Genomic DNA, 15285 nt, shown 5'->3' on the forward strand with positions numbered 1-15285 from the left:
AAAGACACTCAAAATTTTAAAGATACCACAAAACACAAGAGAGAGTTTTTGTCTGCTCTGTCTTTGAGAAAGAGATAACAAAGTAGGATTTTTAGGTTTAGGCGCAAAGAGGAATATATAAGAGGCTAAGAAAGACTTTGGGTTAGGTTTATGGTGGGCTATTGGGCTTGGATAGTTAGGTTTAGGATTTGATGGGTTTGAAACTTTGGGTTATATAAATATAGGTTAATGGGCTATATTTCGGGTACCGAATGGATATCGGTTCCTACCCAAACCGAACCGATATCCATGGATATTTGATTCAAGATCCAATCGATATTTTCACTAGAACCGGAACCGAACCGAACCCATCAATTTCGGTTCGGTTCGGTTCGGTTCTATGTGGATCCATATTTTTGCCCAGGCCTTGATCCCATCACAAAGATGGTTTCTTGATCTTGACTTGCGGCAATATACCGGTGAATTTCACGGCAGATCCGGCTGGAAATGTGAAGGGAACGTTGCTCGGATATATGAGGCCGTGTGAGTAGTATTTATTCCGGGAGGAGTTTCCACTCTCATACTTTTAGTTTTTCTCTCTGATTATGAATCTTTCTCTTTTACGAGTACTTACCTTTAGGGTTAGTGAATTTTGTTTTCTTCGTTTTCAATTTTTTTTTTTAAAAAGTTGAAAATAAGAAATGATTAAGCGCTTTGTTAGTAACTCTTTTCTATGCTTAAGGGTCTCCGCAATCACATGCTCAACGATGGGTGCAAATTTGTTTTCAAGCTAGAGGTTTTTTGAGTTAAGTAGAACTAATGATGGAACCAAATATAGTAACCAAGACGGAGAACATCTTTTTTTGTACAAAGTACAAACTGCTTGAGAACCGTCTCTTGATATATTTACCAACCTTAACAATATTTTGTATGCAGAAGACAAGCGGGCTATATATTACCGAAGAGTTAGGATTACCAATATCAGTATTGGACATTTAATGGTTATAACTTAAACCCAGCTAATCATTTTTTATAGAAACTAAAGATTATTGTTTAAATTATATTTGAATATTATTTTACATATATTAAAAAATTAATATTATTGAAAGGGCCACAATTTTTTATTCAGACCGTCATTTCCATTTGGTCGGCCCATATATGTTATCTGAATGTGATATACAAACTTATTTATTTCTAAATTTCTAAAAATAAAAAACGATATGCGTAGCTGCATAAAGAAGATTCGTCGTCTCCTCCAAAGTACTTTTCGTGGTAATTATTAATTAATACCAAAAACTGTGAATTTCTTTTTTTTATCTTCCATCAGAGTTGATCAGGACTAAAAACAGCTTTTCCTAATTTCGCTTAAAGTTAAAAAGAAGCCCATTGAAAAAATTAAAGAAAGTGTCGCAAGAGTCAAGACTATGGTTGTGTGATAATTTAATAATATGGTTACAAATAGAAACATAGGATTAATTAATAATTATGATACATTTACTCACGAGGCTCCATTTACATAAATATCCCTCAAAACTCCATTACTAACCTTCCAATTTCTTCACACACCAAACAAACAAATCTCTCTGCATCATCCAAACGCAAACAAACTCTACAATGACGGGGAGAGACTGCAACCAACACTACGACTATGAGGAGAGGAGGATGAGACGCATAGTATGGGGGGGATTGCTTGGCCTAATCGTGGCGGTTGCGTTCGTGGTGTTCTTGGTTTGGGCTATACTTCACCCGCACGGACCGCGTTTTGTCCTCCAAGACGTAACCATTAACGACTTCAACATTTCTCAGCCAAATTTCCTCTCTTCAAATCTTCAGGTCACTCTCTCTTCTCGCAACCCAAACGACAAGATCGGAATTTTCTATGACCGTCTCGACATCTATGCCACATACAGAAACCAAGAGGTAGCATTTTGCGATATTTGCTATCTTCTTTTGTATTATTTGGTGCAATGTATGTATGGATCAGCTAATTTTAGTATGTTTTAACGTTAAAGTCACAAAACATCACCCATCTTTACATATGTCTAAGAATTTCTTAGAATCAATTCGATTTCACAATTTTTTTCCTGTTAAATTTAATATTTATCATCATTTTGTATTTATAATAACAAATCTGCAATGTTGAAAAACCAATACCAACGAACAATACCAACATATGCATATTTGTGTACCACTTGCAGAATTAATTTTCTTTTCTTTTCTTCATCTTCTTAAAATGTCATCCTTTATTCACGAATAATTATAGAATATTTACAAGAATAGAAGGCTCTAGAGTACTTACTGTTAAGGGAAATAGAAATTTGGCAGAAGCTATTAAAGTTGAAATACAAGAAAAAATAAAGTCTTTTATAATATGTTTACAGTTTCTAAAATGTTTTAAAAGACTTTAAAACATTTATAAGGTTTTGATTTTCTTCTTCTAAGCATTTACGTATTAATGTATTAATTCTAACTTTATTTTTTCCTATTAATTAGGTGACGGTGGCGAGGCTATTGCCGTCGACGTATCAAGGACATCTGGAAGCGACGGTGTGGTCACCGTTTCTGATTGGCTCCAACGTGCCGGTGGCTCCTTACCTGTCTCCGGCGTTGAACGAAGATTTAATCGCCGGGATGGTGCTTCTCAACATCAAGATAGACGGTTGGGTTAGGTGGAAAGTGGGCTCGTGGGTCTCTGGCGGTTATCACCTCCACGTTAACTGTCCGGCGTTCATTACCGTCACCGGAAAGTTAGTCGGCGCCGGTCCGGCGATCAAGTACCAGCTTGTTCAGCGATGTGCTGTTGACCTATCTTGAAGAGTCTTTTTTTTCCTAAGGAATAAAATGATATAAAAGGTAAATTAGAGAAAATTGTTGTTGATTTGGCTTGTTAATTAATTTTTCTAAAGGCTGTTAAAAACTTAAAAGAACAAAACGCTAATTAAACCTTTTCTTTTAGCATATAGTAAGTTCACATCATCACATGTATTCCTTTTTATTAATATAGTTTTTTAGTAGTAAATAATTTTTAATTAATTAGACAAACGTATGATAAACAAAGATCCTTATTTAGTTAATACTCATGTTAAATTTCTATGGGTTTTAGCGTATTGATAATATAGATATAATTTAACCCATGAATGTAATTAATTAGTTGACATTTTTAGTACTCTGCAGTCTGCAAACGAAATTGTCAGGATTAGGCAAAGCTTACAAGAGTGGTTTTATTTTCTAGTTGGATATATGACTCACATGACAACGACTATGCAGCTGCTGGTCTTTATGGAATGAAATATTTAAATATAAAACACCCCAAAAGTATATTTTAAAATTAGCTAACTAGAGTTTATACTTATTGTTAAAAATAGTTTCATATGTTTTTGGATTAGAAAATTCTGAAAATGTACTAGAAGATATTTTCGGATCATATATCATGGGGACATGACAAAATCATATATACACAGTTCACTTTGTACTAAACATCAGTTCCTTTTGTTGCTATTGGTTTGTTGGCCTGTTGCCTATTGGGCACTAAATATTTAGCTTCAAAGACTTTTTGTCATATGAACTTGAATGCGGACTTCCCGAGTAAATTAATTTCTTCTCAGAATTGTTTTCTTATAGATAGCTTTAGCTTTAAAAATGATTATCCTAGTTTCTCTTATAATTTGCAGACATTATTAGTTTTTTTTTTTTAAATGTAGTGAGCTATAACAAGGAGCTGATTTGTAAGAACTTTAAAGACTTTAACTTATTTTAAAAGTATGATATTGTGTAATAAAAAAAATGATACTATGTAACAGATGACTTAATAATACATGTGAGTTGTGAAATCATCGTCATGTTGGTGACGAGTGACGACATTTGCACGCCTTACGGTGTATGTAGCGTGAAGCACAATAATCCTTTTCTTTTCTTTAGAGTTTAGACATATATCATCAATTTCTTTTCATAAAATACAAATACAAAAACTAACTTCAACTTGATAACGTGAGAGAAAAGAAAAACACTTTTTTCCCACCTTTAGAACTTTTTGTTATTTTATAAAAGTTTGGTTTTACATATTCTGAAAGCAAAAAAGAAAAATTGATAACTACTTTAGCGAATATTCGTCAATAAACTTTGTTACTTTGCAACTAAACCCACACTTGTCTGTAGAGTGTAGTTCACTTTTTTGTGCGTTTGTTGCTATGTATCCACGTTTAAACCATAACAGTTGGCCCAAAACCAAAACGTGAAAGCTAATGGGCTTTTTATGTTGTTACTGGGCTTAGCCCAAAAATGACATACAGCCACAGATACGACACCGGTTTTGTTTGGACTGGAGAAGATTCACTGCAAAGCGCTCTCTAGTGTCTGGTCAGAAATTCTTTTTCAACTCACTTTCGGTTTCTGATGTTTTGTCTCTCTGATTGAAAATAGGTAAAACTCTCTAAATCTATATTAAAGCGCTACGCTTAATTTTCTGGCTAGGTTCTTACCTGATTATTTTTGGTATATAGTGATGATAGAAATTGAAGTATTTTTTTCCAATTTCCTCAATGCTTTGGGGCTTTTAGTATTCATGAATGATTTGATTTCTATAAGAGAAATTATGGGTTTCAGAAGACGAGATTTTTCTAGAAACTTAAGATTTTTTCCTGATGATATCGTTAATTACAAGATATTAATCATATTATCATGTTCAGTGTTCACCATCTTGAAGAATTGACTTGAATTCGTCGTGATGTCTGATCTTGAGACAATGCTTTGTCCTTGAGGTTCTTATGATTTTTCTGACATATTGGAACAAGATAGGCTATTGATGCTTATGTCATTGTAAAATGGATGCTGAATTGATTTACATAGGTTGGTTTGTCAATATAGGTTTATGAAAGGCCTTGATGGTCCCAAGGGTGATACTTGTATAGTTTCTGTAGAAACTCTTTAGTCTCTCCTTTTGCAGATGTTTATAATGTTGTGTTATCGGAGGTTGTACATTTGCAACATCAGTGTGAATGTGTCTTAAAATTGTAGATTGTGTTAAGCTTAGGGTTATGAATATAGCAAATTTATCTTGCAGAATAGATGATTTATCTTCATGGAGCTGGATTATGTGATCTTCAGTGTTTTCAATTCTTTATGCAGGAATTATCGGGGTTTCCCAAGATGGGAAACAAAGCTACAACGGTGAAAGAAGAACGGGAAGAGATCCACTTGAAGATTGTACCTCCATTGGACAAAGTTTTTCTACGTTGGCTCGCGAGAGATCTACAAAGATTTCATGGATTCAAACCGAAGAACAACACTAGTGCGATCACTCCTCCAGATAGCTACATCGAGTTTATGCGGTTAAATGGATCGCTTGATGTGGATTTAGATGACCCTGATCTTGCCCATTTGTTCAAGTAAAAAAGTTCTATTGGTGTCTGTGTTTGTTTTGTATGAAGCCTTCCAAAGTCTTAGTAACTCTTTTGATTACTCATACTTAAGCTTGTGTTTTGGAAACTCTCTATAAATATATATTTAATCTTCTCTAACAGTATAGCATTCAAATGAGATCCAAGTGTCTGCATTTTGATGACACATGTTTCTATTGTCTTGGTGCTATGATTCGGAATCCCTAGGTTTCGAGGTTCCAAAATAAAGTGGTTAAATCATGCGACACTCATGAACATAATTTTTCTTAGGGTTTAACTGGATTTTATTGAGACAAAACATAAATTGCTTTATAATGCTCAAATTTATTGAGGTTTTTTTTTGTCAATGTCCTATTTTCATTTTTATATTTTTGGCCCTTCTACGAATATTAAAAAATAAAAACGTATTATGTTCGACAGATTTTGACGATAATTGCTCACGCTTTAACGCGTGTAACGGATGCAACAGTTGATGGAATTATCAATTATGCTCCAATTCTTAACATGAATAAATCCAAAATTCACATTTTTTTTTCCCTCCTCAATCTCAAGGAAATAAAACTGTATCCAAATTAGTTACATTGCTTTATTAACTTCGTTGACTTATTTATTTATTTGATAAACAGATATAATAATATATATTTTTAATATAGATAGGATTATAATTTAGTTGAGATATTGGTAAAAGATTGTGTACAAGAGAAAGCGCTAATTCCCTCCACATCAATATCTGAACCAAACGCAACTCATTCCCTCGTTTTCTCTCTTTCTCTTCCACCGTCTCTTTTTTTTTTTTTTTATCCTTCTTCTTCTTCTTCTCCTCTCCCGCTTTTTTTCGATTCGCCGATCTCTTCACATTCTCTCCCCGGAATCTCCGTAATTCTCGCCGTAGATCTGCTTCCTAATCCCTATTAGGATCTCTGCTTACCGGAGATCCGAATTCCCGGACAATCTCCGCCGTTTCTTTTTTTTTTTGGGGGATTTTTATCGAGATTCGTTCTCATGTCTGAAGAACCTCCACAATTTCCACCTTCTAAGCGGCAGCTTCATCCTTCTCTGTCGTCTATGAAACCTCCGTTAGTTGCTCCCGGCGAGTATCACCGGTTTGATGCGGCGGGAGGTGGAGCTGCTGATCAGGTTGTCGTCTCTGATGCGATTGTTATTAAATCTACTGTAAGTCTTTTTTTTTGTTTTCTTCTCAATTTTGCTTTTATAATTCTCGTGTTTCGATTGTGTGTGAGGCTTTGATTATATTGATTTAGATTTTGAGGATGTCGTAGCTTTAGATTTTGATGAGAGTTGCGTCGGGATCTGTTTCCGGTGGTGTTAATTGCGTTTGGTCTCCTTTGATTTGGCTCGTTTGCAGTGTAGGATTTAGCATTGCAAGTTAATATTGACAGTTTAGTTGCTGAACTTAGGGTTTGTGGTGTTACTGTTATTGCTATTTAGAGCAGATTTATCCTTTTTTTTTTTTTTTTTTTTTTTTTGCTTATGTTTAGTTAATTTACTGAATTTAGCTATGTTGGACTTTTGGAATTTGAAGTTTTGTCTATGTTTTTAGATTTCAGCCTAGTGACAGTATGATGCTAATTGGATAAGATTCTGTTCAATTCTTTGATGTATTTAACTGTTCAATTCTGGTGACTTTATTGGCAGCTGAAGCGTAAGACAGATTCGGTTAACGAAATAGCTGAGCCCAATGAATTGAATACTGGTGTTCTTCAAACACCTGTATCAGGGAAAGGAGGGAAGGCCAAGAAAACTTCTAGGTCAGTGAAGTCTAATAAGTCTGGAACGCAAGCTTCTGGTTCTAATGCAGGTGAGTTTGGTCTTGAATGCTCTGTGTTTACTTTCTATCTACATGGTCGACTGTTACTTACGTACTTATCTGTTCTAAACCTTATTTATTCGTTTAATTGCAATGAAAGAAAGAGTGGGAGTTATTGCAATGTAGTATGAAGGATCTTTTGTGTTGGCAGGTTCTCCTGGAAATAACTTTGCACAGGCTGGTACTTGTCGATATGATAGTTCGCTAGGTAATAACTTCTTTCACAAACTAATGTTCAAAGAAATGTTCTTTTGGATAATAAGTTTTTATTTATAATGATTTAATCTGCTTCAGGTCTTTTGACTAAGAAGTTTATCAATTTGATAAAACAAGCAGAGGATGGTATTCTTGATCTAAACAAAGCAGCTGATACTTTAGAGGTGACATATTTAAAATCTAGACTGTCTTCTTGATGTAGTACTTTCTGTCATATCTTAACTGGCGTGTTCCTGTTGATGTTGCAGGTACAAAAGAGACGGATATATGATATAACCAATGTGTTAGAAGGAATTGGTTTGATAGAGAAGACGCTCAAGAACAGAATTCAGTGGAAGTAAGCATGTCTTCCAACTGTCAAATCTTGGATTCCTTCCATTTGATGCCTCATGTGTGAGTGACGGTACTCTGAATTTTCTTGTCTTTCTTAGGGGTCTCGATGTCTCAAAACCAGGAGAAACAATCGAAAACATAGCTAACCTACAGGTACAGAACATGCTTATGTATATTCATTTACCTTTCAATCACACATTTCACTGCAAATTCTGTTATGCAATGCTCAGTATTATCACCAGTTTCATTATTATTTTTACGTTTAGGGTATATGCTAGCTTACATTGTCTTCTTGAACATCGTATGAATCTGCATTAGTATTGTTCTTGTTATACCTGTTTTCTGAGACCTAAATGTGTTAGGGGGTAACTAGGATACTAGAAAATATACCACAAACACAAACATCAATGACATGTAAGCACAAGCTCTGCTTGTACACCCCTACTAGAACACTTGAATGATTAAATTTTTGTTTAATGTTTCAACCTGTTGATAAAGTGGATAATTGGTTACTGCAATTTTTCTTCGATCTCAGTCACTTGCATTGATTTCTTGTTTTGGGTTTTTGGTTCGGAAAAACTATTTGTGTTTTATAAATTCCTGTTACCAATTTTACATTTTAGTAACTCTCAATCCTTTTACAGGATGAAGTACTAAACCTCACAGCTGAGGAGGCAAGATTAGATGACCAAATCAGGTATTCTCGTAGATCATTTTTCTTTCCTTTTCTGCTGTTTTGTATCTTGTTGAGAATCGACCTGGTTGCAGAGAATCACAAGAAAGATTAACAAGCTTGAGTGAGGATGAAAACAACAAAAGGTAAGCTTCTCCTGCTAATTTCTTTTTGCGAAAGGTACAATAGAACATATCTGTTTGTTCTGACGCCCCTCTTTTTTAGGTTACTGTTTGTCACTGAAAACGACATTAAGAACCTACCATGCTTCCAGGTTTGGTCCTATTAGTAATTACGTGTTTCTCTTTGCCTTGCATTCTTCTCACTAAGGAAACAATGTTTTTGTGGCGTGTCTCATACCTATTTTTAGAATAAGACGCTGATAGCTGTAAAGGCACCGCATGGAACAACTCTTGAGGTGCCAGATCCTGATGAGGTAAGCTTAAGAACACACAACACCAAATGAGCGATGCACTGTCTATAACTATTTCTATCTCTTATCCTGCCATTAATCAGGCTGGTGGTTATCAGAGAAGATACAGAATCATTCTGAGAAGCACAATGGGACCAATAGACGTGTACCTAGTCAGGTAACCCTGTCCTCAAACGTTATGCTTGCCATTGATAAATTTGTAACATGAAAGCGAGACTGACATTTATATTGTGCGTTTTTAGTCAATTCGAAGAGAGCTTTGAGGACATTCCTCACACTGATGAACCTTCAAATGTTCCTGATGAACCTTCAAACCTTCCATCAACATCTGGTCTTCCTGAGAACCATGATGTAGCAATGCCAATGGAAGAGGACAGCACCGAAAGGAACATGGAAACACAGGAACTTGATGATACGCAAAGAGTTTACTCTGATATCGAATCTCATGACTTTGTCGATGGTATCATGAAGATTGTTCCTCCAGATTTGGATGTAAGTCCCAACTGCTTCCTCAGCTTTAAATTATTTTCACCATATACATAATCACAGTCCAGAAACTTCAGAAAGCAACAAGGATCATATCTTGAAAATCATGCTTGACTTAATTCATTATTTACCTATATGTTACATTATATACAGCTCGGTGTAGATTACTGGTTTCGATCAGAGGTCGGCGAAGTCAGCATCACAGACATGTGGCCAGATGAATGTATCCTTGATTTCTGTCACTTTCTCTGATCTAATCTAATCTAATCTAATCTCTCTTTGAGCTTTCGAGTTTTTTCCTCCCCAATTAGAGCTCCTTAACTCTTTCATCATTAGCTGGACCGGACTGGAACCAGATGATTACATTTGATCAAGACCACGCTGGACCGAGCGACACAGCCTTGGAGCAGCCAAAAACTCCATCGAGCCCAACACCAGAAGATTCCACTGCTACGAGATCATCTACAGGTAGCTGAAGTTACCATACCACATTACAAGTACCACCATATATCTGTACATAGAGAATCTGATTTCAGTGAATCGAGAGTTCATGTTGTACTTGTACAGTAGCTGCATTGCGTTATCATAGGATAGAGATTGAAAAATAAAAGTAGAGAAACCAACCACCTCGTTGTATTCTTCATTTTTTTTTCTTAGCTTCTCAGGCTTATATAGAATTAGCCTTAACCCATTGATTTCTTAGTATTGGTCTTGTTCATGTGAAAGTGCAAAACCTTTTAGATTTCTTTCAGTCGGGTTTACTAAATGGTTACGGAATCGAAATCAAATTATATTTCGGTAGTTTTATAATTTCAGTTAAATTAGTATTTTGCTTAATTTTGTTTCGGTTTTCGAGATTTTAGTTATGTTTTAGTCAAAAAAAATTTGGTTTATTAAGTTTTGAATTCTGATTCAAATTGGTTTTCACTTTTCAGTATAAACCTATTATTAATTGGTTTGGTTTGGTTTGAGTGATTTCATTTTTGGTTGGAATTGGTTTCTATGTCCAGTCCCTGATAATGACGCACAATATAACTTTGAATTTACCTCAAGATGGAATTATTTTTCTTAGAAAAAGAGAAATCCATCAAAATTGTGCATCTCCAAAGCAATGAGCAATGCTGAATCTCCAAGCGAAGTTAAAAGAAAAAAGGTTCCTCTATTAACAAACTTTCCCACACCAACATCCTCACTCAATAATCTCAACTTGTTTTTTCTTCCCTTTTGGTAAAAAAATGCATTTGAAGAAGAAGATGAAGAATGCACTCAAAACCATATTTAGTCCAATTTTTATGGCGTGTGGTTGTTGCGGTTGCGGCTCTACCGTTCTGCCTTCCTCTCACAACCACTACTACACCCCGGGACCACCGGTTTCTCCCACGGTTTTACGCAGCCCATGTCCTAAGATCGATGAAAGCGTCGCGATGGCTAAGGAATCAATCAATCCGTTCGAAGATTACAAGAAGTCGATGAACCAGATGATCGAAGAGAGATATATCGAGACTGAAGATGATCTTAAGGAGCTTTTAAGGTGTTTCTTGGACATAAACCCTTCTCCTCAACACAATCTTATCGTCCGTGCTTTTGTGGACGTCTGTTCACAGCTACGGCCAGCACACGACCGTCGTGGGAAGTCACTTGGGAGATTGCTTCGTCTATATGTTAACAATCCTCTTGATAGTAATGATAATGACACACACCAAACCTCTTCGTTTAAGATGAGGAACTGATCCTCATGTATCTCTCTCTATATATATAGATGATACAATATCGTAAATAATTTGATTTTATGATTCGCATGCAAGAGCAAGACTATATGTAAACCATTAAACAACAACCACAAAAATCAAGATTTGCATGATGTTTTCCAATTTCATTAGAGGATAAGTGGATTATGGTTTACACAATGTGAATTATGATTACAAAGTTATACCTCAAACTCAAAGGCAAGCTCAAACAATATTTCAGTGCACACAAAGTTTTGAAGAGTAAGAATATGTTAAGCAATAATTCACATTTTAATTAAAAAAAAAAAAATCACATTTGAGTTTTTAGGTGTCAAATACAGTTTTCCTATTTTATTCCGTTTCCATTCGGATTTTTAAATTTTAATTTTGGTTTTGTGTTAGGTTTAAACAGAGTTTTGCACAAAATGTAAACTTAAAAAGTTAATTAAAAGTTTCATTTTGGCCTCAGTTAATTTATAAACAAATAGAAAACCAAATTGATTTGTTTCGTTTATGATTTTGGTTAATAAACGAAGAATGAATAAAATAATTTCGATTTCCACTGTTTTAATGAATAACAAGAATGATTAATTGAGTTCCTCAAAAAACCTCTAAACCATACAAAACTCCGGCGTGTTTCTCCGCCCCATCCTCAACGAAATACAAATCCCTCATCCTCTGAAACGCCTGCCACGTCAGCAAACTATCCGAACCGGCTTGATGACATTTCCCAACCGCCCGGTTAACTTCAAGCGACCGAGCAACCCGGTCCAAACCACCGTACAATCTCCTCTGCTCACAGAACCTCATAATATGTTTCACATCATAAACCCTCTCACCGAAGAAAGCTCTAAGCAACCGTAAAAACTCACGCAACGCTACCGGAAGCTCCCGGCGCGTGAGAATCTTCACAAGGTAACCGAAATCGTACGCGCTGTGAAACGTCACCCAGCTCACAGACTCGTTACAGATCAACCCCGATGACATCATCAGCTCCGCGAACCTCCCCGATTTAACACCTTCGCGACGGTTCCGCTCGAAATCGATCCCGTGACGACGGAGCAGCTCGATGGAATCAGGAGCGTGTGGATCACGCTCCACGTCGAAGTCACGGAAATTGAATTCCCAGATGAATCGACGGTTTTGAACGCCGAGATCTGGGAGGTTTCCGTCGGCGTCAGAGAGAGTAAGACCGACTTGGATTAAGCTTAGAGCATCGACGTTGGATTTGAGAAGATTGTAGAGATAATTAGGATTTCCAAGACGGAGAACGGCGAGATCTGCCTTGAAAATCACGCCGGGGAATTCTGTATCCATGGAGATGAATGGGTAAGCTTCGACGATTCCGCTGATTAGTTCAAACTCTGACTCGAGATTGTCAGCCCAAACGTCACGAATCACGATACCAACATCGGAATTGATCATAGTTTCAAATCGGAAATCGAAAGTCCCGATCTTTTAGGTCTTCTTCTTCTTCTTCTTCGTCGTCGTGTATTAAAAGTCTCTGTTTTTTTTTTTTCGTGATGATTTTGTTAATCAGCAAGGTTTAGTTATATATATGTATAGGTGTAAGTAAGAGTGTGTTACGAGGAAGGAGAGGAGGAGGAGAAGTGTGAGAAACGCGCACGTTTTGATTCACTGTGTTTCTTGACTCGGTCTATTGGTCTAAGTTGGCTTCTCCTTTGTATCCAATTATTGCAATTCAAGTCGTTGTATTAAACGAAGTACATTACGCCGACAACGTTACGACTTACGACCAATGAACTTACCAGGAATATTGCTATATTACCAATAAACACACTGAATATGTAACGCACTAAAAACGCATTAAAGGGTTGATTAATTAGATTACGATAACTACATATCTTATAGTATCAAAGATAGTTAGGTGATATTTCCTTTTGGGACAATATTCGATTTTTTTAATTTATCTCTTTTTTTTTTTTTTATTGTGCTTTAAAGGTTTTGTATGCCCAAAATTCTAGCAACGACCTGCGTTGAGCCCATTTTAATCCTTTAGATTCTCGAATTTTCAGAAAACAGAGAACACATCTTCTCTAGTATTGTCTGCTTGAACATCGTGTAGGATCATATATAGTTAAACATGACTGTTTTTCTTTCATTTCCTGTGTTTGCAATAACTTTTTATTGTTCAATGTTAATGAAGAAATAACTTATCAATTCCAAATGCAGAGACTACAACATATTACGAGAGCTAGTGTGAGAGTGGGGCAAGCCACATAAGAGGGGTATTAGTGAGAGGGAGATCATGGATTACATCGGTGGCAAGGTCGTAAACACCGCTATGATTAGCTGCAGCAAAGTAAATGGAATTAGGCTTTAGGCCTGGGAACATACTCGCTTGTAAACAAAAGGCTTCAGTACTTTGACCAAGGAAGATGCAGAGATCCCCAATGTCATACGTGTAACAATCCTCATCCTCTCTGTAAACCATAAACCTCTTTGTTTTTTTCACCACCTCTTCTTTTTTCAATTGCTTATGATGGTCCTTCCAATGGACCGCCTTTGTACCGTGGGAGAACTGAATAAACCTGCCTCAACGCAAACCAAGTCATGCACTTTGTCAATAAGAAAGAAAGCAATAAAAGAAAAAAGTTTTGATTACCACATGATGTCAAAAACTTCGCCGGTAGGCGACTCCACCAAGTGTTCAGTGTGGAAACAAGACTCTAGCAGCTCAAACTCCGACCATAGCAAATCAGGTAACTTGAGACGGTCAAATTTGTGGTAATAAGTCACCTCAGGGAAATCTTGGTGACCCAGCGGCTTGTACGTGCTAGCATCAAATTTTATGGCAGTGAAGTGAAGCTTGGAGACAAGCCTAAAGGTTGTCAAGTAAAACTTGGAATCACGATTGGAGTAGAGGACACTGGAGCAATCCAAAAGTTTTGAAGAAGTTTCCGTTTTGGTCCAGGCTGAGTCACCAGGCCTACAGAAACACATCCGACCTCCAAAAAACTTGATAGCCACAACACATGAGTCATCAGGGGAAGAGGAGAGCGACATGTTGATAATGATATTATCAGCACAATCAGGCTCCATAGGAGGCAAGGATATGACTTTGTGATTGAACATGTTGGTGAGATAGAGGCTTCTAGGATCATTAGAATTAATGAAACCAACCCACCCTCTAGACGATCCTATGTAACGTGATGGATACGTCATCATCCCCTGGTTAGGTATTACCATCTCTTCTTTCCTCGGATCGTAAATATTCATTGAAGAGCGTCCTCCTGGCAAAGCAACTTTCGTATTTAACAGGTATGGAGACGACAGCACCAATGAGGACAGTAACCGAACCCGCTTCTCTGCTTGAATCTGTCCCAACATAAATGTAATTTGTGAAACAGCAAGAGAAAACAAATAAAAAGAAACACTGTACAAAACAAAACCAGATAGAGAGGGTTTACGATGGCACCAGCTGAGTTTCTAAGACCAAGTTTCCACATCCTACAAAGAAAAACCAGAGACATATATTTAGTCTTCTCTTAAGCATTTCATCGAACATGTTGTGTGCGCTTGTAGAAGAGGCCTTCACACTCAATCATGAAACACTCAATTATTTCATGATTTTATTTCCCAGAATTTAACTAACAATAGAGACAATGAATTCTATGTAAAGGTTAGTGACTCAGAATAATTGACAGTGACACGCTCAATTTGCAGCAACTATTGAAGAACAAGAGTTCAATCATCGACCAAGCAGAAAACGAAAACAGATTTGCACATTTGGAGAAGAGGAGAGTGAAGAACTAACGTAGGAGAAGCACAAACAAGTTCTGGGGGAGGTGAATCGTCGTCGTCAAAGTCGCTCACGAAGACTCCATAGAGAGATCAATTATAGATGAATTGTTTCGGAGTTTTGTGACAAGGACAAAATTGTCTTTTCCTCTTTTAACTGGGCTTTTAAGGTTTTGCATACCCAAAATTTTCAATCTAATAGCAACAACGAAGCCTGCGTTGAGCCCATTTTCATTTTCCTCAAGTCCTTGTTTTCTGTAAATTTGTTTCTCAATAGGTTTTCATCTAATAGTTTTGTTTTTTTTTTTTTTTTTTTTTTTTTTTTTTTTGTTAAAGAGAAGATTATTAGTTGCAATGGATTTCATCTATAAATTTTTTTTTTTTTTTAAATTGGTTTTGGTATAATAGTTGTTGTTTTTTCTTTGATATTTCCCCACAAATAAATACACGTC

At 36.3% G+C, this 15285-nt stretch overlaps 6 protein-coding genes across 7 annotated transcripts; 4 read left to right on the forward strand and 2 right to left on the reverse strand.

Annotated features, from left to right (window-relative positions):
- Window positions 1-1305: 1305 nt before the first annotated feature.
- Window positions 1306-2998, forward strand: LOC9308062 (NDR1/HIN1-like protein 12). The gene is made up of 2 exons (XM_002871947.2): window positions 1306-1899; window positions 2473-2998. Exons 1-2 carry the CDS (start codon window positions 1594-1596, stop codon window positions 2791-2793), a joined length of 627 nt encoding a protein of 208 aa, XP_002871993.1. The 5' UTR covers window positions 1306-1593; the 3' UTR covers window positions 2794-2998.
- Window positions 2999-4289: 1291 nt separating this feature from the next.
- LOC9308063 lies at window positions 4290-5495 on the forward strand. Its single transcript, XM_021020984.1, has 2 exons — window positions 4290-4398; window positions 5104-5495. Exon 2 carries the CDS (start codon window positions 5125-5127, stop codon window positions 5365-5367), a length of 243 nt encoding a protein of 80 aa, XP_020876643.1. The 5' UTR covers window positions 4290-4398; window positions 5104-5124; the 3' UTR covers window positions 5368-5495.
- A 429-nt stretch (window positions 5496-5924) lies between these two features.
- On the forward strand, window positions 5925-10091 carry LOC9308064 (transcription factor E2FB). Its single transcript, XM_021020981.1, has 14 exons — window positions 5925-6548; window positions 7032-7194; window positions 7355-7411; window positions 7498-7583; window positions 7668-7756; window positions 7851-7905; window positions 8397-8449; window positions 8521-8571; window positions 8651-8699; window positions 8796-8861; window positions 8942-9015; window positions 9101-9350; window positions 9498-9567; window positions 9681-10091. The coding sequence occupies exons 1-14, from the start codon at window positions 6378-6380 to the stop codon at window positions 9818-9820; spliced, it is 1374 nt and encodes a 457-aa protein (XP_020876640.1). The 5' UTR covers window positions 5925-6377; the 3' UTR covers window positions 9821-10091.
- A 117-nt stretch (window positions 10092-10208) lies between these two features.
- On the forward strand, window positions 10209-11220 carry LOC9308065 (transcription repressor OFP10). The gene is given in 3 exon segments (XM_002871950.2): window positions 10209-10484; window positions 10487-10568; window positions 10570-11220. Coding segments are annotated over 3 exon segments (609 nt in total). The 5' UTR covers window positions 10209-10462; the 3' UTR covers window positions 11075-11220.
- Window positions 11221-11609: 389 nt separating this feature from the next.
- Window positions 11610-12815, reverse strand: LOC9308066 (probable CCR4-associated factor 1 homolog 11). The gene has a single exon (XM_021020983.1). The coding sequence runs from the start codon at window positions 12494-12496 to the stop codon at window positions 11672-11674; it is 825 nt and encodes a 274-aa protein (XP_020876642.1). The 5' UTR covers window positions 12497-12815; the 3' UTR covers window positions 11610-11671.
- A 351-nt stretch (window positions 12816-13166) lies between these two features.
- LOC9310122 lies at window positions 13167-15029 on the reverse strand. Of its 2 annotated transcripts, none has more exons than XM_021020982.1 (4): window positions 14820-15029; window positions 14503-14542; window positions 13698-14410; window positions 13167-13623 (listed from the first exon to the last, which is right to left on the reverse strand). In XM_021020982.1, coding segments are annotated over exons 1-4 (1092 nt in total). In that variant the 5' UTR covers window positions 14822-15029; the 3' UTR covers window positions 13167-13286. The 2 variants fall into 2 exon arrangements, with proteins under 2 accessions (XP_020876641.1, XP_002874055.2); XM_002874009.2 differs by having other exon boundaries at window positions 14850-15025.
- Between the last annotated feature and the right edge of the window lie 256 nt (window positions 15030-15285).

This window comes from Arabidopsis lyrata, assembly GCF_000004255.2.
Source record: "Arabidopsis lyrata subsp. lyrata unplaced genomic scaffold ARALYscaffold_6, whole genome shotgun sequence".
Lineage (NCBI taxonomy): Eukaryota > Viridiplantae > Streptophyta > Magnoliopsida > Brassicales > Brassicaceae > Arabidopsis > Arabidopsis lyrata.